The sequence below is a fragment of the Haliotis rufescens genome, unplaced genomic scaffold, assembly GCF_023055435.1.
Source record: "Haliotis rufescens isolate VD_foot unplaced genomic scaffold, xgHalRufe1.0.p SCAF_13, whole genome shotgun sequence".
NCBI lineage: Eukaryota > Metazoa > Mollusca > Gastropoda > Lepetellida > Haliotidae > Haliotis > Haliotis rufescens.
Window position 1 is genome coordinate 15,552,551 of NW_025963813.1, and position 24,799 is coordinate 15,577,349.

At 41.6% G+C, this 24,799-nt stretch overlaps 1 protein-coding gene and 1 long non-coding RNA gene across 5 annotated transcripts in view; one reads left to right on the forward strand and one right to left on the reverse strand.

Moving 5' to 3' along the window:
• The window catches only part of LOC124116382 (dynamin-like 120 kDa protein, mitochondrial), a 40,856-nt gene extending 33,686 nt beyond the window's left edge, over positions 1-7,170 (forward strand). For all 4 annotated transcript variants that reach the window (XM_046477697.2, XM_046477699.2, XM_046477698.2 and 1 more), the window contains 6 exons: positions 5-138; positions 1,977-2,063; positions 3,267-3,383; positions 4,800-4,893; positions 5,636-5,746; positions 5,877-7,170. In XM_046477697.2, coding sequence (XP_046333653.2) covers positions 5-138; positions 1,977-2,063; positions 3,267-3,383; positions 4,800-4,893; positions 5,636-5,746; positions 5,877-5,941 — 608 coding nt within the window. In that variant the 3' untranslated portion in view covers positions 5,942-7,170. The remainder of the gene's footprint in view (positions 1-4; positions 139-1,976; positions 2,064-3,266; positions 3,384-4,799; positions 4,894-5,635; positions 5,747-5,876) is intronic.
• A 3,980-nt stretch (positions 7,171-11,150) lies between these two features.
• LOC124116383 lies at positions 11,151-22,192 on the reverse strand. Its single transcript, XR_007220341.1, has 7 exons — positions 22,118-22,192; positions 18,362-18,509; positions 17,117-17,281; positions 16,332-16,545; positions 15,879-15,926; positions 14,737-14,834; positions 11,151-14,466 (listed from the first exon to the last, which is right to left on the reverse strand). It is a non-coding gene; the product is annotated as an uncharacterized LOC124116383 (long non-coding RNA).
• Positions 22,193-24,799: the final 2,607 nt, after the last annotated feature.

The window sequence follows — 24,799 nt, forward strand, 5'->3', positions numbered from 1 at the left end:
ACAGCGGAGGACTCGCTGCGGAAGCTGACGGGCCCGAGCACGACGGAGCAGTGGATGTACTGGCAGAGACAGTCTCAGGACAACAAGGACAGGTCTGCCGCCAAGAGTGAGCTGGAGAAACTCTTCCACACTGACCCTGTGAGTGGACTTTGAAACATTGAAAATTGACTCATATGCAAAAGAAAGCCCTCAAAATCTTTGGGATGCAAAGGATGTCTTCATGTCCATGAAGACTGGCGGTGGCAAGTCCCTCCCTTACCCGTTTCCTTTTCACTGATCTCAACACTTGATTGGTCGGTAAAATGGAAACGAAAACCAGGGGTGGGTAATTTGAGATCGCAAGATCCACGAAAATGGATCCAGGTGTTAGTACATGTTTACCGAATTGCTAGCTCTGGAGATATGGAGGATGGGGACAGTATTGCTGTAGTTATAATCGCTCTTGCAATATTTGCAATTGTGGTACAACTAATATTTTTCCCTCCAGTTTGTTTTGTGTTTGGTTATGGCCATTTACAGAAGGGAGGCAACTCTAATTAGATTTCAGCATATTTTTTTTCAAAAGATAAAAAAATAATATTTTTAGGTATTTTACTTGAGATGTAGATTAAAGATATTGTTTGATCTCATCCAAGCAATATCAGCTGTGGAAGCCAGCTTTTGGATGATAAACTAGAATAGTTACTTGAATGTTGTGGCTTGTTCTTTCAAAAAGCCAGAATTTGTGACAGGGATTCTGCACACTCACTGTATTACTAGTATATATTTAGTTCCCAATTCACATCAGGAATCCCTTTGTGTCACCATTATCTTAGGCCCTTGGTTACTTTTATTTTCATTTGGCTGTTAGTTTTTTTATACAGATCAGTGTTCCCGCTGGCTCTTGAAACTGCCAGTCCTGTTGCACCGGTAACTCTAAAAATTACCAGTCCCCCCCCACTAATATTTGACAGTCCCAACTTTCAACAAATAAAAAAACATATGAAAATTACCTGGTTAAAATTCTTTCAACATCATGTTCAATGCAATGATGTCATCTCTGAAGTAGCTTAGTTAGATCTACACATTATTCACACAAAGTTCAGTCACAATTATCTAATCTTTTTTTTTATATTTCAAGATGAAGTCACTACAAATATTTTTAACCTTGAAGCAAAGCAAAATGTCATTTCCTTGCACTAAAAATCGACGAGGGAAACTCTGATGGTAACAGACAAGCCGACTTCGTTCGAAAAATATACTTATATGGATATCACAGATTTATAAGATACTTTATTTGTCGGTCCACAGGGACTGGCAGTCACATGAATTACCGGTTCAAGCCTAATTTTACCAGTAGAAAACTGGTAAATACCGGTAAACGGGAACACTGCAGATGTCATACATTACTGATGGGGATTTCAGTGTGACAGTGAAAAAAAACAATGACTATTGTTTTAATGTATTTCTTATCAGAATGTAAATAGTATTGTAGGCACCTTGGCGGATATGGGTGTAACAGGGACTTTGTATGTGTTTACAAGAGATATCCCATCCATTTAGCCAGGGACTGCCTCCGTGGTCTAGTGGTAGAGCGTCCGCCCGGAGAGCGGAAGGTCCGGGGTTTGATCCCCGACCGCGTCATACCAAAAGACGTTAAAAGATGGTACTTGTTGTTACCCTGTCTGGCGCTCGGCATTAAGGGGCTAAAACAAGGACTGGTCGGCTCGGAGTCAGTATACTGTGTCTGAGTGGGGTATTCATGTTAAACTGCGGCATGGTAACTCAGTGTGCTAGCACTATAAATCGGCATCAGTCCGGTCTAGTACAAGCAGCCACACACACACGTACATGCACGTCGCTATATAAGTGCAATAATCTTGGGCGCGACGTTAAACCCCATTTCACCTCACCTCCATTTAGCCGGGGATAATAGTCAGGACTACAGGACTTGCAATGTAAATTGTTTGTGTCTTAATTTGTGTGTTATTTTCAAGCAACACAAGTCCCACCTGTCCGGCGACGAACTGACCACAGCGAGGAAGAACCTGCAGAGTTACAGTATAGATGTCTCCAATGACTTTGTGAGTGGTCACATGATCATGTGATTTGTTTGTTTGATTTGTTTGTTTCATGCCGCACTCAGCAATATTACAGCTATATGATGGCAGTCTGGAAGTAATCGAGACCAGACAATCCAGTGATTGATATCATCATCATTAACATACGATGGGATACAGTGATTGATATCATGAGCATGGGGATACAATGGGATACAATGACATGCATCAACCAAGTCAGCAAGCCTAACCACTCGATCCCTTTAGTTGCCTCTGACAACAAGCATAGTCACCTTTTACAGCAAGCATTGATTACTGAAGACCTCTTCTGCTCCGGATCTTAACGGGTAACATGATCATATGAATAGGCTTGGTTGATTTATCACTTGCTGGCCTTGTCATCTAAGGCGACGCAACTTGTTGTGCAGAGTTTGGGCCCTCAGGAATGCCAAAAATAGACAATGGGTTTGAATCCCAGATTATGTTTCTTGGTTTGTCAGCACCATACCTGTACATGTTAGTTTCACCACGGTGATAAACATATAAGATCTTCTGCTTGCCTCCCATATGAAGGTGACACTCAATGTTATTAAGGGCACACTGTTCAAAATGCTGTTCAAGGGATGTCACCAGCTCAATGTGTCTCATTCATCAAGCCCTCGGTATTTTTTATCAAATCAGATGTTGTAAAAGAATTTTAGATGGAAAAGATGTTGTCCAGGGGGTGGGAAATCCTCTTGTATTTGCACCCCCCCCCCCCCCCCCCCCCCCAACCCACAGACCCCCCTTTCCCCCCCCACCTAACAGACCCCCCCCCCACACACACACCCCACAGACCCCTGCACACACACACTCCCCCCCACACAGACCCCCCCCCCCCCACACACACACACACACACAAACCACAGACCCCACACACCCCCAACCCCACACACCCCACAGATCCCACAGACCCCACACACACACACACCCCACAGACCCCACACCCCCCCCAACCCCACAGATCCCACAGACCCCACACACATACACACCCCACAGACTCCCCCCACACACACACCCCACAGACCCCACCCATCACACACTTGAAATTAATGATCTGTCACTGACAACACACTTTGTTTGTGACTGATGGTACTGTTCTTGAAAAGTGGAGAATAGTTTCTTGCTCTGGGATGGATGTCTTGTGCCCCTGCTTTCGTTAGTAAGTCATTCTGTTCCTTCTTTCAGATCCGTGAGACATGGTATCACGTGTTCCGGCTGAACTTCTTCAAGAAGGCTCTGTACCAGGCCCAGCAGTGCAAGAAGGGCTTCTACTACTACCAGAGAGGGTTCTCAGAATCCGGGGTAAGTGCAGCCATTGTTTCCATTGCTGGATCATCAAAAATGGAGAGATAAAAATATATATTCAAGCTCAGATTTTCCTAGCCGAAACATCACATGCGAAAAAATATTTGTTACTAATAAGCAAATCGACACCAAATCAATGCTTTTTTGGGACATTCATATTTTGCCAAATCAAGTAGTTGCTGTTGATTTTTTGTACATTTTTCTTGATACCCAGACTTGACAATATTTACCTCCCTGTCTCCCGAGGAAAGCTGACACTTCACACTCTCACAGAGTCAACACATCAAAGGTTAAACCCCGTGAAGATTCCGGGGTAAAATAGGTCTTCAGCAACCCATGCTTGCCGTAAAAGGTGACCATGCTTGTCGTAATGGGCAACTAACGGGATCGGGTGGTCAGGCTCGCTGACTTGGTTGATACATGTCATCGTTCCCAATTGAGTGGATCGATGCTCATGATATCAATCACTGGATTGTCTAGCTGCAATATTGCTGAGTGCGGTGTAAAACAACAAACCAAACCAAAATCAAAGGTTAAATCTGATGTCCTCTGACTGAACACTTGTGATCCAAACTGATTCAACAGAGATTAATCAGGTGTCAGTTAGAATTCCCACATTGGAATTGCGATCATCTATAGTGTTCTGTGTTAACAAAGGCAACTTGAATTTTATTGATAATAGAATTGTGAACATAGCTGGATCCAGAGGAGATGTCAAGTTGGCCTGAACCCCTCCCTTTAGAAAACCAGATGTAGTATGTTGTAGGCAGTAAAATTATCGGAGAGTGGATTTTGATATTTGGACCCCTCCCTTGTAAAAATGCTTGATCTGCCCTTGATGGAAGAGCTGATGCTCAGCTGTACACTATTGCATTGAATGCAGTGTTGTGGTACTGTGGAAACGGTGTGGCCTTGTATTTAATTACTAAGTGAGATTATGGGACAAAACAAGAGCCAACAACCTGTGCCAGGTCGAGTCTAACATTGGATTTGATGGTCAGTGTGTGTGTTGAGAGAGAACTAGAGAAAATGGCATAAAGGAATTTAGTGTCACATTGATGTGCTCCTGTAGTTATGGTGGAGCTTTGGCCCTGGCAATAAAAGTTGATATTGACATGAAATACGATTGGTAAATAGAGAATCTCACCCTCATGTCTTTTTTATATCAAATATATCAACACGAGTTGATAAAAGTGGAAAAAACTCCGAGACCTGTCTTAAGTGTAAAAGGTACTGCTAACAGCTTCAGTAGCAGAGCCATTAGTGATGTCATTTGATTGTGACATCATGGTAACCAATGACGTCACAATGGTCTGCAAAGCAGTGTAGATATCGCTCGATCTTACACAAGCCATATCTCCTGTGGGAGCCAGTTTTGGATGATAAACCACTTTTGTCCTTGTGTTGGTTCAGCTGGAGTGTCATGACGTGGTGCTGTTCTGGAGACTACTGCGTATGTTGGAGGTGACAAGCAACTCACTCCGCCAGCAGGTCGTCAACAATGAAGGTCAGTGTCACTGTGTGTCTGTATGTTCAACTGTTTCTCTGGCTATGTGTCTGTATGTTCAACTGTTTCTCTGTCTGTGTCTGTATGTTCAACTGTTTGTCTGTGTGTATGTATGTTCAACTGTTTCTCTGTCTGTGTGTCTGTATGTTCAACAGTTTCTGTCTGAACATCAACTGTTTCTCTGTCTGTATGTCTGAATGTTCAACAGTTTCTGTCTGAACATCAACTGTTTCTCTGTCTGTATGTCTGAATGTTCAACAGTTTCTCTGTCTGTGTGTCCGAACATCAACTGTTTCTCTGTCTGTGTGTATGTATGTTCAACTGTTTCTCTAGCTGTGTGTATGTATGTTCAACAGTTTCTCTGTCTATGTGTCTGTACGTCAACTGTTTATCTGTGTGTCTGTATGTTCAACAGTTTCTGTCTGAACATCAACTGTTTCTCTGTCTGTATGTCTGAATGTTCAACAGTTTCTGTCTGAACATCAACTGTTTCTCTGTCTGTATGTCTGAATGTTCAACTGTTTCTCTGTCTGTGTGTCCGAACATCAACTGTTTCTCTGTCTGTGTGTATGTATGTTCAACTGTTTCTCTAGCTGTGTCTATGTATGTTCAACTGTTTCTCTGGCTTTGTGTCTGTGCGTCAGCTGTTTATCTGTGTGTATGTATGTTCATCTGTTTCTCTGTCTGTGTGTCTGTATGTATAACTGTTTCTGTGTATGTTCACCTTCGTGTGTGTTTTCAGCTCGGCGGCTGGAGAGAATCATCAAGGACACACTGGAGGATCTCGGGGAGGACAAGGAGCGGCTGGAGAAACTCCTCACCGGGAGACGGGTGCTGCTGGCCGAGGAACTCAGTGAGTACAAACACCTGGAGTATTGCTGAGGGATGCGTTAACCAAACAAATCCAAATCTTAATTCTTTCCTTAAATCAATAATGAAAATTGTATTGCTAAATAATTTCATTTGATTTTAATTTGTTTCAGAAAAAGTTCGACAAATCCAAGACAGATTAGAAGAATTTATTCAAGCATTGAACAAAGAGAAATAGTGCATAATCTATGTAGAATATCTATGAATCATCCCATTCTTGGCTGATGGCCCTCGAGACAGGGAGTGTGCAATGAAGGGGACAGCTGAAAGTCATAAACGTACCCCTGCTTCATCTTTGGATGAATCTGACAGTGATGAAACTGTTCTGATTGTTTTCTGTCAGATCTGGTTTCTTTCCAGCAGGTGCCATGAGTTATCTCCCCAGGAAAATGGCCGCTCTTCAGTGCTAAACATTTTGTAGGGTGTGTGTGGATGAGTGTTTGTAGCTGGGTCGGCAGAATGAAGAAGCCATTTGGATGGAGCTGTAACAATTATTTATGAGTGTTTTCTCATTTTTTCATCATTCGGGTTCTAATGAGCATTCTTACTGGCTTCCATTCCCTGTTCTCATCAATTCCTGCAGCGTCAGCAGTTATCTCTTGACCTGCTGATGTATTAGATCAAGATGATCCCATAGAAGTGTTGCTTAAAGACACCAGCTTTGAAAGTTCCAATCAGAAATTGCAAAAAATGCCTTAGAGTCACTCAATACATTTCACAAGGCATAAACGTTTATGCTTTTATAGAGTTTTGATTTGTGAAAGTAGCATCAGTAGTTAGGGACCAAGCATTTGATATTCAGGGGAGGTGGGTGTTTAAATCGAAAAAAATATATTGCCCCAGACAATGATTGAAAAAAATATTTTTGCCTCAAACTGTTGAGAAAAAAAGAAATTGTCTGCCACAAAAAATACATTATGTTACAAGATGTTTTAAAAATATTTTTGGCTCATAAGAAATATCAGGTGTAGCAACTGTAGCTGAAAGAAAATCCAGTCTCCATACAAAGTCCCAGCCCCCTCCAGAATATCAAGTTGTCGGTCCCCTCTATACAAAGTCCCAGCCCCCTCCAGAATATCAAGTTGTCGGTCCCCTAAGGGGTCCGTTCCTGTCCGTCTACATCTTTATCATGCTTGATGTTGATGTTGTAATTGGAAGCAATGGTTTCAAATGAATTTTTTCAGAAATTGTTTGGATGAAAGGCATTTCACAATTGTATTAAGAAAAGTCTAGCCATGTTGAAGAAAATGTGTTGAATGAGAACAAGAATTCCTCTGTCATGCTTGCTGACGCCTTGATCCCCAAAACTTTATAATGGACATAATAAATTTTTAATATTTTCATCCCTGACTGTCTTACAACCAACTGTCCGCCTCCATGATTGTATAGTCCTCATATACCTAAAGAAAAGAAAAAACACTTTGTGTTTGCCTTCTTTATTTACTTGATGCAACACATCATATTCCCAGTCCAACCAGACAGGGGCCATGGCAGGCCTTGTGGTTAAAGTGTTGCTCGTTGTGCTAGATCCCAGTTTCGATTTGTCACAAGGGTACAATGTGTGAAGCCTATTTCTTGTGCTGGAATATTGCTAAAAGTGGCGTAAAACTCACTCTTACTCTCTTTCTTACCGATATAACTATGACCTATGTTATCTGCTTAGTGCCTGACCTGTTTTTGACATTTCCATATGCAACTCTCTGAAATAAGGGACAGTCTCGGAGAAGAAAACTGGAATTCAATACCAGTTAACTGTGGCTTGCCCTGTACTAAACACTGATGTATGTTTGTAATCAAACATCCACTGAGATTGTTGATTTTGTGTGTGTGGTGGGTTGGGGAGTGGTCCTTTTGGACAAGTGAAAAACTAAAGGTAAGCCCATCAATAAAACAAAAAGCTCCAAGCGTAAAATGATATTCTTTGTTTTCTGGCGTTGGTGCCTGCTTATACAGAAACACTACGTAACAGGGGTTTTATGCAACTTCGACAAATATATGAACAACAAGACTTCTGAGTGTAACTCTTGTCATCAAATTTTCAGTATCTGTCTCCATCACTTCAGTCTCTCTCAAACCCTCAATATTAGGTCATGTCATTTGAATTTACTTATCAGTCAAGCATGTATGCTTTTAAATTTTCAGTACGAGCTGTGAGGAAATCGGACCATCATATCTGATTTCTGTATCTCGAAAACAAATGCAAAGGGGAAGTTCCGAATGGGAAATGATAAGGACTGTGCTTTTATTCGCCATCTGCACTGAGGAGAGTGTACTGTCAGAGACCACATAAGTGTTCTGTGAGGGTTTTATTTGTTAAGATTGAAATTTTTGAAAGCAAGTGATAAAGTAATGGAGCCTAATTGTTTTAGAACGCCATCATCTGATTGGCCAAAGATCTGACACATCCTTCATTTTGATTGGGTGATTATAGTTCATGCCGGGTTCACCTCACGTGTTCTGTGGATGGTTTGTAAGGCAGGTGTTGAACTGGAGTAAACTATGTTGACTTTAATGATATTGTGGAAAAACTAGGAACAGTATTAGAAGACAAAACAATGTATGATCACTAGGGTTTTAGCTCATCTTTTCATACTGAAATTGTATGGGCGTAACTTCAAAAACAAATGTTTTCTGACTTGTATGCCATTATTGATATTTTAATGCTGACATCATCTCCTCTGTGATGAAAAGCATGGTATATATAGGTCAATAGAAGACCTATCACATACAGGACAGTGTTTTTGTCAAATATTGAAATATGTTGTCTCTGTTGATCTGTATTTTGTTCATGTGCGCGTAATGTATGTTGTAGGTGTGTGCATTAGGAATGATTAGAGAGTTGGTTTTGAATGATTTAGCAACAGATGAATGAAATTGAAAATGATATTCTGGAACAAATCAGACACTTATTACCCATGCTTTTTGTAAGGCAATACTTTTGTATTTTTCAGTTTATGGATTTGATGGAGACGAAGGCCATGATAAGACAATTAAAGAAGAAGAGTATATATTTGTTCTTATTTTCCTGACAGATCTATCTTTGAAGATTAAAAAAATTAAAAAGATGCTGCTAGAAATCTGTTGACTGTTAACATCTTAAATACCAATTGATCAATGGATATTTATTATCGGTATTTTAATTATCTGTACATATTCTATTCTCCAGCTTACACTTTCTCTATAAAAGAATCCCTGACTCCAATATCAAATTGTCAGTTCCCTTATAAGTGTTTGCTGAAGACGTAGGTTGAATCCTTGTTGTTCTTTGTTGAAGAAAATCATGCAGACTTTATCATGCAGAACAGTTTCCTTGTGTCGTCCTCGTGACAATGTGCTGCCCACACAATACTCTAACATGACATACGTATTGACACCAACCATAGACATTACATGACATTCTGTATTCAATGTCATAAACACAGTGTGTATAGTTAAAGAATCCAGGGGCTCTTTATTTCATCGTTGTTTCCAGTTGCTTTCTGAAGTATGATAAACGGTTATTTAGTTCAATGGCAGTAGTCTTCAGGTTGGTTGTGATGTTTGTTTTGATTCTTACACATCAGTTGAGGTAAACAGATTCTTGGAACAGTACATCATGATTGAGTGCGTTGCTAATTTCTTTTACATAATCTCTGAGGTCCACACATTTCTGCTGCTGATGCTGGGGTGCCTGGATCCCCACTGGCGGAGAAGGCCTTGGGGTGTAAAAGGTCCTCCGCAACAGAAATGACGTCATCATTTGCATACAGTAAACTATGGTTATAACGAACTCAAAGGGACCACTAATTTTAGTTCGTTGTAGCCGTGGTTCGTTATATGCATATATACAGCATCAGCATAGCTACAGCAAATAGTCGGGACAAAAAAGTAAGTTCGTTATATCCGTCAGTTCGTTATAAGCGTGTTCGTTATAACCGTAGTTTACTGTAATTGCCAAACAGGGTTTTTTTTCAAGTTTAGCAAGAAGTGGAAATCTAATGGTGACAAATCTGGTTAATATTAGAAATACTCGACATTCTCAAATCAAAAAGGTTTGGGCCAAGGGATAATACAGGTAGCTCTTTAATCAGTGTTTGAGGGCCTCAAACAGTACAGGAGTATATAATCTCATAAAATGCATATTTGAGTCGGTAAAAATTATTGTTTAAATCACGATCTTGAATCAAACTTGAAATTATAGTTTCAATGCTTGCCTGTATCTTGTTCTCTGTGGCCTGTGTAAAAGCAAGACACAACCGCGGGGGGAGTCTGTAGGAACTGAACAACATTGTTAGAAATATCCGATGCAGAACATGCTTATATGATCTGCTTCAATCAATACTGCTGCTGGCAAAAGCTCCCCGAGGTGTATTCAAGTGGACTTGATCCTGTCAACACCTACTGGTTTTATTGTACAAAGCCATTTGAATTCTGGATTAAATATGCAGTTTTGTGATGCCTGGATACTTCAGGTGTGTAAGTGCTACATTAAATATGATACTAAGAGATGACAGACTCTGTTTTATTTTTGTATGAGTTACGTGAAGTGACATCGAGGGAAAGTCAAAATGTTTGTGTTCTGGCATAGACAATTGGACAGAATCAAAATTGTTCACAATATTTTCAGTAGTATCTGCTTTGACGCCAACACACTTTGTCAAGCAATGCTCCAGCCTCGTTGTTATTGAAGTACAGTCCCGTTAATCAGACATCGATGGTTGCACATGATTATGTCGGATTATCGAGTATGTTGGATAAGCGAAATTAAGTAGTATAAACGTTTGTGATCGAAAATCGGACAACTACACAATAGATAACGATAAAAACACGTAATAAAATAATAAAATGAAATATTTATATTGTTATGTTACATTGTTGGCGATATGTTTTCTAATCATACAAACTCTAAAGCTCAACACACGGGCTGTGTACTCGCGGGCAGATGACCAAGGAGTACGGTGATCACTTTCGGATTAACGAGACTGATTAATGAGTGATTTCGGTAATTTGTTGCAAATTGGGTGTGTCGGAGTCGGAGTGCAAGACTGTCGGGTCTAAATAGCACTGATTTAATCGGTTCCCATCATTAGTGTCTGATAAAGCCAATTGTCAGATAAACGAGTCTTGACTGTATGTTGGGTTCCAAAAAAGACTTCGATAGTGGCAATCACCTCGCCATGACTTAAATTAAACAGATGAAACCCTTTCCGTAGCCAACTGAAATCTCTGATACAATCAGAGTCCATTGTACGTTTCCAACTCTATAATGACCATGTGTCTAATAATCACTATCAAACAGTGATGATTCCAGGTATTTGTGAAAAGATGCGTGTATCCATGGCACCCATCTCAAACACATGCAAAGACAAGTCAATTATTCACTGAAAAACACGGGAACGTATTGTGTAATTCTATATAGGGTTTATTTTCTACATGTTACAAGAATTAATTGATAAATATTCTAAACGTACAAATTCTATGATATAAGAAGGCATTAGGAGAAGCTATTGAGGAGAGACACCATGGTCTCTATTGTGGATTACAAGCAAAAGCTGAATTTAGATATTTAGGAAAGCTTTCCAGTCCTCTACTTCCTTATAACCTATCTGTTTTGAGGGAAAAGGTACTAGTAAGTATTACAAATTCTTTTCAATTTAAGGTTTACTTGATAACCTTGTCACAAAAAGATATGAAGACATGCTCCTTAAACATTTCACATAGGGATATTTTCAATATTATACCATCGAAATGTTAATTTTAGATTTGATTTGGTTACAATACAGACTTTTACCAAACGTATTACCAACAAGAAATTTCTTTTAGAAGATGAGATATATAGATTCGTCTGTGCGATGTTTCTGTGGACAGCATCTTCCCCGAGGCAAGGGAGTTAACTCACAATAAAAGTACAGTTTCCACCCTTGCTGAACAAGGCTGGAATTATGGAGTAATATTGTGGCTGGACCAAGGAGTCAATAGAAGGGACATAACTGGTGGCGCTATAATTGGGCCTAGAAATAAGAGCCAAGCTCGGCAAGGGTGGGAACAGCACTTTAACAGTCAGTTTACTCCCTTGCCTCGGGAAGATGGCAAACAGTCACTGGAAATTATTAAACACCATTTTTGGGGATACTGATCTGAACTGATCTGATACTAAGACCACTAGACAATCATTTGACCCTATCAAAGCAAAATATTATATTAAGGAATAAAGGTCAAACAAAACAATGCTGTTTATGTTATAACTTTTAACATCCTGCATTACTCCTTAATGCATTTACTGCTTGTTCTTGACAGAGAAAGAGCTGTGAGACGTCTTACTGAAGAAGAACTTGTTCCAACTGGTTGAGTGGCGAACCCTCGAGCTCTCACCCAGCTCCCACGTGACCACGGAAGTAGTGATGTCACATTACTGCTGTCACCCACGGAGAAAAGTCGCCTGTTTTTGGGTCTCAGCTCTAATCCAAAGAATCCTTTGAGTGTTTCCCAAACTATTGTTTCTTTGTGGTTGTTATTTGTGCTTACGGTTTATGACTTCATATGTTTCCTATGATTTATGCCATAGCATTAATACTTATCGTCTGGTGGTGGTGTTTACCTCGGTAAATATCAGGTGTATTGTTGTGCCAACTTGCCATTTTGAATTCACCTTGTGGTCACGTATTTTCGTGCCATGCGTTCTGTAATCTCTGTATTGCTTGGTACTTTAATTCATTGTCGTACCTAGCGATACTATTGTTATTGTACAGGTGGTTTTTCGTGTTGCTTGCGTCAACTTGTTCGTCATAAACCAACATGCCTGGGATAAATGATTATAGCATACATAATCACGTGAGAACTCGTTTTGATTACACTCTGCTATCATTGTCGATAATTTGCCACGTTGCATCTCCCCGGTGCCGGACCCACAAGCCTGGGCAATCAACGCCTTTAGCGTCCCCTGGGAAGTACTTAAAGCGTACGCATTTACACCGACAGCGCTCCTTCCCAGGGAGTGTACTTCAGAAGATCAGATTGACCCAGAGCCTCCCTTGGTGGCCGGCGATAGGCTGGTTCGTGGACCTCAGAGAAATGTCCTTCACGACCCCCCCTCGAACGACCAGACTGGCCAAACCTGCTGATCCACCTTCACTGCAGTTGGAGGGGCGGTCGGGTGGCCTAGTGTTTAAAAGCGTTCGCTCGTCACGCCGAAGACCCAGGTTCGATTCCCGACATGGGTACAATGTGTGAAGCCCATCTACAAAGAGCTCTTAGTGCCTAGGGTTACTCGGCTAGGGCAGCGAAAGCTATCGCCTTGTCGCACAGACACTCCACGAAGGGCCCGTTTGACGAGAAGTTGCGCTCCTTTGAGAGGTTCTGCAAGGAGAAACACCAGGATCCTGGATAGCCACAAACGTCATCTGAAGGGCAACACCATCACAACCTACCTTGTGGCCCCAAGCTCCGTCTTGGCAGTTCCGGATGATTGAAAGATGACAAAGATTCCGGAATTCAAAACGCTGTTACGTTCATTTCGTCTGGAACACCAGAAGGCCAAGTTCAGACCCCCTTGGTTCTTACTTTTCGCTTGGCTCTGGCAACAACGGCACGAGTGAGCGAACTACACGCTCTAGACCTCACCCATGTGCGATTTGAGCGCAGAGTGCAAGGAGCTGTTAATCTTGGGCTGTGCTCGGACTCGTCGCAGAGCTCTGATGTAACAGTATTGTGCTGATTAGTGACGTCACTCCTCTGTGGTCACATGGCAGTTGTGTGCTTGGGTAAGCCTTGGAAGGAACAGCTTCTTCAGCAAGACCTTTCACATGAAGGTGTAATGCAGGATAAGTATGCAACATTAAAAATATTTAGATTTTACAAGTGCAACAAATAATTTAAGACGTAGCAGGAAAGAAGTCTTTCCCTCTTTTTAACAAATCGTGAAAGAAATCGCCAGGTACAATACTGTTACAAAATGTGTATATTTCTCTATGTGGACACCTGACTTGTTTCTACTCGTTTTGGTCAATTATGCATACATTTCTCAACCAGAAAGTCTTTATTTTATTCCTTTAAATATTCTCTTATTCGTGGTATTTTAGGCCTTTTCTGTATTTGATTTTCTATTTACAGATTAATGTAAGATATATGTAGTAAACTGTTATACACTATAAGAAAATGGAAAAATCTTTCTACGTCCTTATCTGTGTCCATCTAAAAATAATGTATAATATTGGTATTGACTATGAATATGATCATGATCATGTCTTCCCTGTACCGCTAATAAAAAGAAAAACGGAAAATATAAAAAATGTATAATTTAAAAGAGAGCAAATTATTAAGTTCCCCAACTTTTTCAGAAATCCACTGTTGAAAGTATTGTATTTCAAAGTATCATTTGTTCGTTTAAACTACTGAACTGAACTGAAGGATGTGACACACATGTGGATCTGGCGTTTCACTTAAACCAGCTCAGATGACTGCCGAACTAAGCTTACTCGAGTAAATATCATACTTATTAAACCTGAGCCAAAAATCAACTCGGGTCGTTGTATCAGTTGAAGTTGGAGACGTAACAAACGCGAACAAGTCATTAAAGTTTGAGACAGAGAACTAACTATGTTCAGACTGGGACACATCAGCATTGTCGCCCATCGCTCACCAATTCGGGTTCAGAAACAGTCTCTTTGTTAAAGTTGAGGTCCATGTCACCGTCCCTTTGTTGGTTCTTCTAAGCCTCTTGTCGACCTTACAAAACGAAATGATCATTACAAAACAGCAACATAAAATGGTAACTTTATATGAAATATATGATTCGTGTTGCACATGTATAGTAAGATGTTAATAATTACAATTGACAGTTTTCCGCCGAGTTTCATCCACATCACGGGGACACCGACTGGGTACCCGTCAAGGGGAATTGAACCCGGGTCCTTGGCATGACATGCAATCGCTTTAACTACCCTACTTTCCCTTGTCTTACATGTTGGTCGATGGGGAAAATACAAGCAGACTGACCCTTCTCAGCATATCTTGCATGTCAGCGCCTGCACCGTGGTGGCGGATAACTCTGTCCAGAGCGGAGATGAACGGACATCCCACTTCTTCGCCCCCCACTGCAACAACACCTTCATTGTAGCCATGGTTTCTGATCGTTAGGAATCAATTCAATCAATTTCAACAAAATAATCACATAGCGACTGCCATATATAATTGTGTCAAGAATTAAGTGGAAGAAGGTTGCATAAAAATGTGTTCTTTCATTGAGGGGAGCACGGGTGGCCCAGTCGTCTAAGGCGCTGCGATTCGCTGTGCAGAGTTGCATCCCTTGGGCACGCCAGAAACCAATGATTGTTGGTTTAAATCCCGGTTCGCCCCGATTATGTTTCTAGGTTTGTCAGCGCCATACCCGTGCTCGTGGTTTTCACCGAAGGGGTAAACGTCTTAGACCTGCGTCACTAAGGGTCTCTTCCAGATTTCAGATAATTTACAAGGGGGCTTCGTATTCAACGGTTGCCGAATGTACATTCGAAAATATTACCACAGAACACAATACATATCATCTTCCCGAGGCAAGGGCGTTAACTTACTATAAAAGTCCAATTTCCACCCTTGCCGAACAAGGCTGGAATTTCCAGGCTCGATCGTAGCGCCACCAGTGGCTATTGCGAGAATTAGATTGAATTTCCATCTCTCATATCACATGAATTTGCTTCAAACAAAATGGCGGCGCCCAGTCAAGACAATCTGATCGATAATCAAGATGTATATTGTAATAAAACGGGTCTTACCCCGCGAAGTGCATCAAATCACATGAGTACCTGGATTTAAAAAAAGAAAAGATTTGAAAACTGTTGGCGGTACACATGCTTTGCAAATCCTGCAGTATACCGAAATCTGCACGTTGAAATCCATGTTGTTTACGAACCGGATGTCTAGTTCGTTACGCGATTTTGATTGGACTATGCAGAGACTCGTTAGTCCAGCCAAACTGTAACCCAAGAATACCAGCCTAGTTCGGCAAGGGTGGAAACTGGACTTTCATAGTCAGTTCACGCCCTTGCCTCGGGAAGATGAATCCCTATCCACCAAAGCGACAAGATGGCAGTTCCTCTTGGAATGTATTCACTGTCTACGTTGTTGAAGAAAACATGAATTACCTGTGGGTCTTCCAGTCACCAAGATGAAGTCGGCGATGGGCACATCACCTGACAAAACAACAATTCATATCAGTTCAACTTGCTTATGATGTGGTCGAAATCGGACATGCATATGTTCATCTGCATGTCGTTTTACGCCGTGACACAATATTCCAGCTACATCACCGTACTCTAGTACTGGGTCAGTGGTTTTTGTAATGAGCAACGTCCTCTCGCCGTTTGGGTTCAACGGAACGCAATCAAATCAGTCGTCGAAACCAACCACATGTACAAGATGCAAATTTGTTGCTATTTGCATACAAAGGGGTGCTTGGGATTTATTCTAAGTCAGGTTCAACGTGGGTGTCTGGTTACAATAAATTACCATCAAGGACCCAACATGGTCACATGAACTGTAACACACACAAAGTACTGTTTCACATACACCCTAACTTAACCACACAGCAGACTTACTTGCAGGTGTTTTCAGTAAAAGCAGCTTGGGCTTATCCGACAGCGAGGGACAACGGTCTGGGGAGAACATCCTAATAAGGTCTTGTACGTTCACGAAAAGATTGTCAGTTCCTCAAATGGCACCCTCTCCGCCACGAGTAAGAATTGCCATTCCGAAAATGTCGTAGTTACTGTGATTCATTCTAGCGTATCTGTCCACAGTGGACGATATCTCCTGTAAGTATATAACCACATCCATAGTGTCTCATCCTCCATGTTCCAAAAAACGTCTCCCAAAAGGATATTTTATGATCCTATTCGCCCGCTTTAAAAATCATATCACTCCACCCTCTTAAAAAAGTAACGAACTGCTCATATCCAATATACAAAAAAAACATTCCGCTGTGTAAGGATATTCAACGTTATTTCGTTTTTCAACTCTTCGCTTTTCCCGCCAATGTCATGAGCTTCTAGGCAAATGTTCTTCAAGAAAACGTTAAGAAATTATAACCTATTTTGAACTCGTGGCGTTAAGCCTCAAAACGAAAACCGAGTTTATAGGTTGGATTCTCAAACAAAGTCACTATACTACGTTTTGATATCAAAATACACAATTTTAAAGTTTGTTAGAAGGAGATGATTTCATGTCACTACAACAGATAACCTACACAATTTACTATGGTGGAAAATGAACATCACAAGGCCGAATTATCGAAATTGCATTTTTGGGGTATTTTTGAAACAACAAAATCTGGTCTAATATCTAAGCTGCAACGACGAAGAAATTGTTTACAAATTCAACCTACTTGTGAAGTGAGATTGTTATGAATCTGCACATCAAAGCCAATATTTGTGAAAAGCGAGTTCAGTGTTTCAGTGCCAATGCAGGTACCATTCCGGACCTGGTCGTGAAACGTAAAGTTGTTGATGATCACAAAAATACCCTTTTTCCGTGTCCGCATTCTATATCTCTGAAATTGAGCGAAATGGGGTAGAATTTCAAAGACTGAGACGTACGAAAATGTAAACAATAATTTGATATTGCTTCAACAAAATTCTGACATTAAGTTGCAAGAACCCATTTGGAAAGAATATTTATCTTATTAAAATAATAGCCACAAACCCTTTTAATGTTCATAAGAAATCTCTGCCAAAAGCAGAAGCCGACTGAACTATTTCAACTATATCATGAGCATGTGCTTGTGAATCACAGTCCAAAAGTGATGATACCAGTTGTTCGTGAAAAGGTGAACACGTCCTGCCCCACTGGTGGTACCCGTCACAAACACATGCAAAGGCAAGTCAATTGTTCACCTGAACAGACACGGGAACATATGATACAAGTGAAAATAGGGAATTGCTTCAGATATTATTTTTGTCACTGATGTCCATATTTCCCAACTTCGTTCCACTATTTTTAAAACTGGGACAACTTTATGTATTGTGTGTTGTTTTACGCCGCACTCAGCAATATTCAAGCTATATGACGGCGGTCTGTAAATAATCGAGTATGGACCAGACAATCCAGTGATTGATATCAGGAGCATCGATCTACGTAGTTGGGATACGATGACATGCATCAACCAAATCAGCGAGCCTGACTACACGATCCCGCTTGTCGCCCCTGACGACAAGCATGCCTTGGGTTGATGAAGACTCATTCTAACCCGGATCTTCACGGGTAGCTTTCGATGTTCTGATATATATAATCAGTCGTGTAATATTGCTACATATCATATTCACTGTTTGTTGGACCCGTGAAGATCCGGGGTAGAATAGGTCTTCAGCAACCAATGCTTGCCGTAAAAGGCGACTATGCTTGTCGTAAAAGGCGACTAACGGGATCGGGTGGTCAGGCTCGCTGACTTTGTTGATGCATGCCAATTGCGTGGATCGATGCGCAGGATGTCAATCACTGGATTGTCTGGTCCAGAGTCGATTATTTACAGACCGCCGTCATATAGATGGAATATTGCTGAGCGCGGCGTAAAACATCAAACCAACCACTGTTTGTTGTATATCCCAATAATAGTTAATATGACATTACTCACGTCTGCTACTTGATATCTATAACGTTGGACAGCTGTAGCTGCAGCTGCCACAACTGCTACAACTGCTGCACCACCATTAATGATGACGACCCCCCTCAACATTGTGCAACTTTGTGATTGGTTGTCTTTTGTCGTCGTTGTTTTTAGACTGCAACTTGAAAAAATCTAACTAAGGCTATATGGTTAATGGTATCGTTCCAAAACGTGCCACTTTTTTGCAATATTTCAGCAATATTCCATCGGGGAACACCACAAATGGGCTTCACACATTGTACCCGTGTGGGGAATCGAACCCGGACTTTCGGCGTGACGAGCGAACGTTTCACCAACTGGGTCACACCAGATCCTCTCCAACGACTCTGACGATCGTAACCCCAATGGCACTGATTTATGATAGTCGAAGCGCTTTGTGAAGCGTTTTCATGACCGATAAGCCTATTTGAAAACACACCGTCGACCTGTGTGAGAGAATCGTTTTAACGCCGCTTTGAAATGTATTTCAGTAATATACTCTCAAATCACTGTAGGAGATATTCGAAAACGAAATATGATTACAGAAATATCGTGTAATGGATGGATACGAACAAGGAAGGACTAGGTGTAACATGGCCATCTTCAGAACATTTCATGTTCCCCAACCTTACTTTGTGGTGGTGAATATCACAGGGATGAGTGAGTGAGTGAGTTGGGTTTGACGCCGCTTTTAACAGTATTCCAGTTATATCACGGGGTGTCAGCTTAATGTGGGAGGAAAGCCCGAAGTGATGCAGGTCTCAGACGTTTACCACTTCGGTGAAACCCACGAGCAGGGAGGGGTATGGTGCTGACAAACCTAGAAACATAATCGGGGCGAACCGGGATTCGAACCTACAATCATAGTTTTCTGGCGTGCCCAAGGGACGCAACTCTGCACAGCGAATCGCGGCGCCTTAGACGACTGGGTCACAGAACGTATGTCACAGCGCAGGACGCATAAGTCGGAAACACCACAGCGCAATACGCATTCATTCTGAAGTTATCACTATGTGATTATTATACAATACTTTGTCTACATTGTCTAAAACTAATTTGCTTGATTCCATAGGTGAAACCGGATATCCGAACATTACGGACATTGCATTGGGCAACAGTTGTGCATGAAAATGTTCTGTTGTGTTGTGGAATGGTGTGATGTGGTGTGTGGTGTGGTTTAGTGTGTTGTGTTTTGGTGTGGTTTGGAATGTGGTGTGGAGTGGTGTGTGTTGTGTTGTGGTGTGTTATGTTGTGTTATGTTGTGGTGTGGTGAGGACTGGTGGGGAGAGTTGTTGTGTTTTGTGGTGTGTTGTTTTGGTGTGCGTTGTATTGTGGTGTGGTTTGGTGTGTGTTGTGTTGTGGAGTGGTGTTGTATTTTGTTCTGGTGTTGTGTGTTGTGGTGTTGTGTGTTGTGGTGTTGTGTGTTGTGGTGTTGTGTTGTTGGTGAGGGTTGTGATGTGTTGTGGTTTGGTGTGTGTTGTGTTGTGGCCTGGAGTGATGTTGTGATGTGTTCTGGTGGTGTGTTGTGTTGTGTGTGTTGTGTTGTAGCCTGGAGTGGTGTTGTGGTGTGGAGCGGAGTGATGTTGTGTTGTGTTCGTGTTGGTGTGGTGTGGTGTGGTGTGGTGTGGTGTGGTGTGGTTTGGTGTGGTATGGTTTGGTGTGTGTTGTGATTTGGTGTGTGTTGTGTGTTGTTGTGATGTGTTCTGGAGGATTGTATTGTGTGTTGTGTTGTGTTGTGTTGGTGTGCGTTGTATTGTGTTGTGTGTTGTGTTTTGAAGTGGTGTTGTGTTGTGTTCTGGTGTGGAGTGGTATTGTGTTGTGTTGGTGTGGTTTTGGTTGGGTTGTGGTGTGGTTTGGTGTGTGTTGTGTTGTGGCCTGGAGTGGTATGTGTTGTGATGTGGTGTCGAGTGATGTTGTGTTGTGTTCGTGTTGGTGTTGTGTAGTGTGGTGTGGTGTGGTGTGGTGTGGTGTGGTGTGGTGTGGTGTGATGTGGTGTGTGTTTTGGTGTGTTGTTGAGTGGTGTGGTATGGTATGGTGTGGTGTGGAGTGGTGTTGTGTCCTGTTCTGGTGTTGTGTGTTGTGTTGTTGAATGGTGTTTGATGGTGTGTGTTGTGCTGTGATATGGTGTGGTATGTTGGGTGGTGTGGTGTGTTATGTTGTGGAGTGGTGTGGTGTGGACTGGTGTGGAGAGTTCCTGTGTTGTGTTCGTGTTGGTGTTGTGTGGTGTGGTTTGGTGTGGTGTGGTTGGGTGCGTGTTGTGTTGTGGAGTTGTATTGTGTGTGTTGTATTGTGTTGTGGTTTGGTGTGTGTTGTGTTGTGTTGTTGAGTGGTGCAGTATGGTATGTTTTGTATTGTGGCATGGTGTGTTTTGATGTGTTGTGGCATGGTGTGATATGTTGTGTTCTGGAGTGGTGTGGAGAGGTGTTGTGTTGTGTTGGTGTGTGTTGGGTTGGGTTGTTGTGTGGTGTGTTGTTGTGTGTTGTGGTGTGGTTTGGTGAGTGTTATGGTGAGGTCTGGGATGATGTTGTGGAGTAGTGTTGTATGGCGTGTGGTGCGGAGTGGTGTTGTGTTGTATGGTGTGTGTTGTGATGTGGTATGGTGTTGTGTTGTGTGTCTTGTGTTGGCATTTGTTGTAATGTGGTGTGTGTTTTGGTGTGTTGTGTTATGGAGTGGTGTAGTATGGTGTTGTGTTGTGGTGTGTTAGTGTGCGTTGCGTTGGCGTGTGTTGTGATGTGGTGGTTTTTTATGTATTGTGTTTTGGTGTATTGTGTTGTGGAGTGGTGTTGTATGGTGTGTGTTGTGATGTGGTATGGTGTTGTGTTGTATGTCTTGTGTTGGCGTGTGTTGTGATGTGGTGGGTTTTTATGTGTTGTGGAGTGGTGTTGTGTTCGTGTGTGTTGTGTTTGCGTGTGTTGTGGTGTGGTGTGTGTTTTGGTGTATTGTGTTGTGGAGTGGTGTTGTATGGTGTGTCTTGTGATGTGGTATGGTGTTGTGTTTTATGTCTTGTGTTGGCGTGTGTTGTGGTGTGGTGGGTTTTTTATGTGTTGTTGAGTGGTGTGGTGTTGTGTTCGTGTGTGTTGTGTTGGCGTGTGTTTTGGTGTATTGTGTTGTGTTATGGTGTGGTCTGGAGTGGTGTTGTTGTGTGCTGTGGCCTGAGGTGATGTTGTGATGTGTTCTAGTGGTGTGTGGTATGGTGTGGTGTGGTGTTGCGTTCGTGTGTGTTGTGTTGGCGTGTGTTTTGGTGTATTGTGTTGTGTTATGGTGTGATCTGGAGTGATGTTGTTGTGTGCTGTGGTGTGGTTTGTTGTGTGTTGTGTGTTGTGTTGTGGCCTGGGGTGATGTTGTGATGTGTTCTAGTGGTGTGTGGTATGGTGTGGTGTGGTGTTGCGTTGGTGTGTGTTGTTTTGGTGTGTGTTGTGATGTGGTGTGTGTTTTGTTGTGTTGTGTTGTGGAGTGGTGTTGTATGGTGTGTGTTGTGTCTTGTGTTGGCGTGTGTTGTGATGTGGTGTGTGTTTTGGTGTGTTGTGTTTTGTTGTGGAGTGGTGTGGTGTGGTGTTGTGTCGGTGTGTGTTGTGTTAGCGTGTGTTGTGATGTGGTGTGTGTTTTTTGTACGTTGTGTTGTGGAGTGGTGTGGTATGGTGTGTGTTGTGATGTGGTATGGTGCGGTGTGTTGTGATGTGTTGTGTTGTAGGTTTGGTGTATTCATTTGAATACAGTCATTAACCAGAAGATGTGAACTCTTACCTTTTAATATCATGATCCTAGTCATTTGAGTGTGAGGTTCTCGTCACCAACAGTAAAAGTAACAATATGTTCACTTGACATTCAGGAAGTTCCGTTTGAGGTCAACTGATACATAATTTATTGATCTATGAGGAAACTCAATTTCAATGAAGAACAGTCTGAATGGAAAGCAGTTGTATACATACTCCTATTGCAATATTATTGATAATAGTTTTAGAATTATTTTCATTATGCTGATAGAAAGTGTAATTTTCCACATCATTTGAACTGATATGCTTATTTAAAAAACTACAAGCAATAAATAGCCATAGACATAATATTGATGTTGAAAACAGACAGGGAACAGAGTTGCAATTTTGTTTGTAACCATTACAAGGATGTAGTATCAAAATCACGTGACCAATATGTGTAAACGTGCCCGGGAAAGTTGATCAAGGGCAGATAACTCCAGTGTTCTTATTCACCATCACTACTGTACGAGGGTGAAGTACATAGCTGGATATGTTGACCAAGGAAAGAGAACTCCAGTGTTCTTATTTACCACCCCTTCAGTACGAGGATGAAGTACATGGATGGACATGTTAATGAAGGATAGAGAACTCCATTGATCTTATTCACCATCACTACAGTATGAGGATGAAGTACATAGCTGGATATGTTGATGAAGGACAGAGAACTCCAGTGTTCTTATTCACCATCACTACAGTACGAGGATGAAGTACATGGATGGATATGTTGATGAAGGACAGAGAACTCTAGTGTTCTTATTACCAACACTACAGTACGAGGATGAAGTACATAGCTGGATATGTTGATGAAGGATATAGAACTCTAGTGTTCTTATTTACCACCCCTACAGTACGAGGATGTAGTTCATGGATGGCTATGTTGATGAAGGATAGAGAACTCTAGTGTTCTTATGCACCAACACTACAGTACGAGGATGAAGTACATGGATGGACATGTTGATGAAGGATAGAGAACTCTAGTGTTCTTATGCACCAACACTACAGTACGAGGATGAAGTACATGGATTGATGTGTGGATGAAGGATAGAGAACTCTAGTGTTCTTATTCACCATCACTACAGTACAAAAATGAAGTACATGGATGGACATGTTAATGAAGGACAGAAAACTCCATTGTTCTTATTCACCATCACTACAGTACGAGGATGAAGTACGTGGATGGATATGTTGATGAAGGATAGAGAACTCTAGTGTTCTTATTCACCATCACTACAGTACAAGGATGAATTACGTGGATGGATATGTTGATGATGTGCGAGACTGGTTGTTCTCTAGCGTTTTGACAAGGGAGGTGGCACAAAATCCCTGTCAATGAACGAACGTGTAAACTCTGCGACATGAGCGATGTTGGTGATGAATTCCATTATATTTTTGTTTGTCCTTTTTTTGAAATCCAACGGAAAATATATGTTCCAATTTCATATGCTAAAACCCAAATATGTTTAAATTTAATGAACTTTTTAACTGTAAAAAAATAAATGTTATTAAGAAATTCTGTACATTCTGTAATGTCATTATGAAAACTGTAATGTAATTCAACATCTTTCATGCAAACCATCCCGCCATCTCAGCTATATACTGTTTGCACATTTGTACCTCATGCGCCGAGCATCCCGGCCTGAGCGTAAATAAAGTTCTGTTCTGTTCTGACTGTAACCAATGCTTTGTGCTAGACCAACATACCTGACTCTTGTTTTCCGAAGGTCTTCAGCAAATAAACCCTATATAAACACTTTTGTTAGTCCTTTGGAAGTCCTGAGTAAGTTCGGGCAAATCTAATGTAAATACTTTATGTATGTGACGCTGTTCGATTAGGTGAGCAGGGAAACGCCCACGTCACACATACGAGGGCTGGCTGAAAAGTTCTAAGCCTAACTGTGAACCCGTACCACGTCGATGGTCTTCATTTATTTCTCCACATAGTCCCCTTCCAGGTTTACACACTTTTGCCAGCGATGCTGAAAGGCCTGGATGCCGGTCAAGAAGAAATTTTCTTCAGCCACCCTAAAAAAGTCATTCACAGCGGAAATGACGTCATCATTACTAGGGAAATGGCGACCGGCTAGTTCCTTTTTCATTTTGGGAAACAGGTGGAAGTCTGACGGGGCCAAATCGGGTGAATAAGGGGGTTGGACAATGAGTTCGAAGCCACAATCATGGATCGCTGACATGGCAACCACCGATTTGTGAACAGGATCATTGACTTGGTGGAACAGGACTCCTTTAGTGAGCATTCCCCGTCGCTTAGCTTTGATAGCTTCACGCAACTGTCTCAGTAGGTCAGCATAATATCTTCCATTGAGAGTCTTTTTCAAGATAGTCAATCAGCAGAATACCCTTGGAATCCCAAAAGACTGAAGCCATCACCTTTCCAGCAGAAGGAACCGACTTGGCTTTTAGGAGGGCTGGTGATTCCGGATGCTTCCATTGTTTAGACTGAATTTTGGTTTCTTGTTGAAAGTGATGAATCCAGGTCTCATCCATGGTTACAAATTGGGATCTGCTTCAAAACGGCATAAAGTGTCACGGGACGTCAGGAATCCGACACGTTTCTGATCCGCGGTTAAGAGCTTTGGCACCCATCTTGCAGAAACTTTTGTCATTCCCAACTCGTTGGTGATAATGTGCTCAACCCTCTCATGAGAGATGCCCA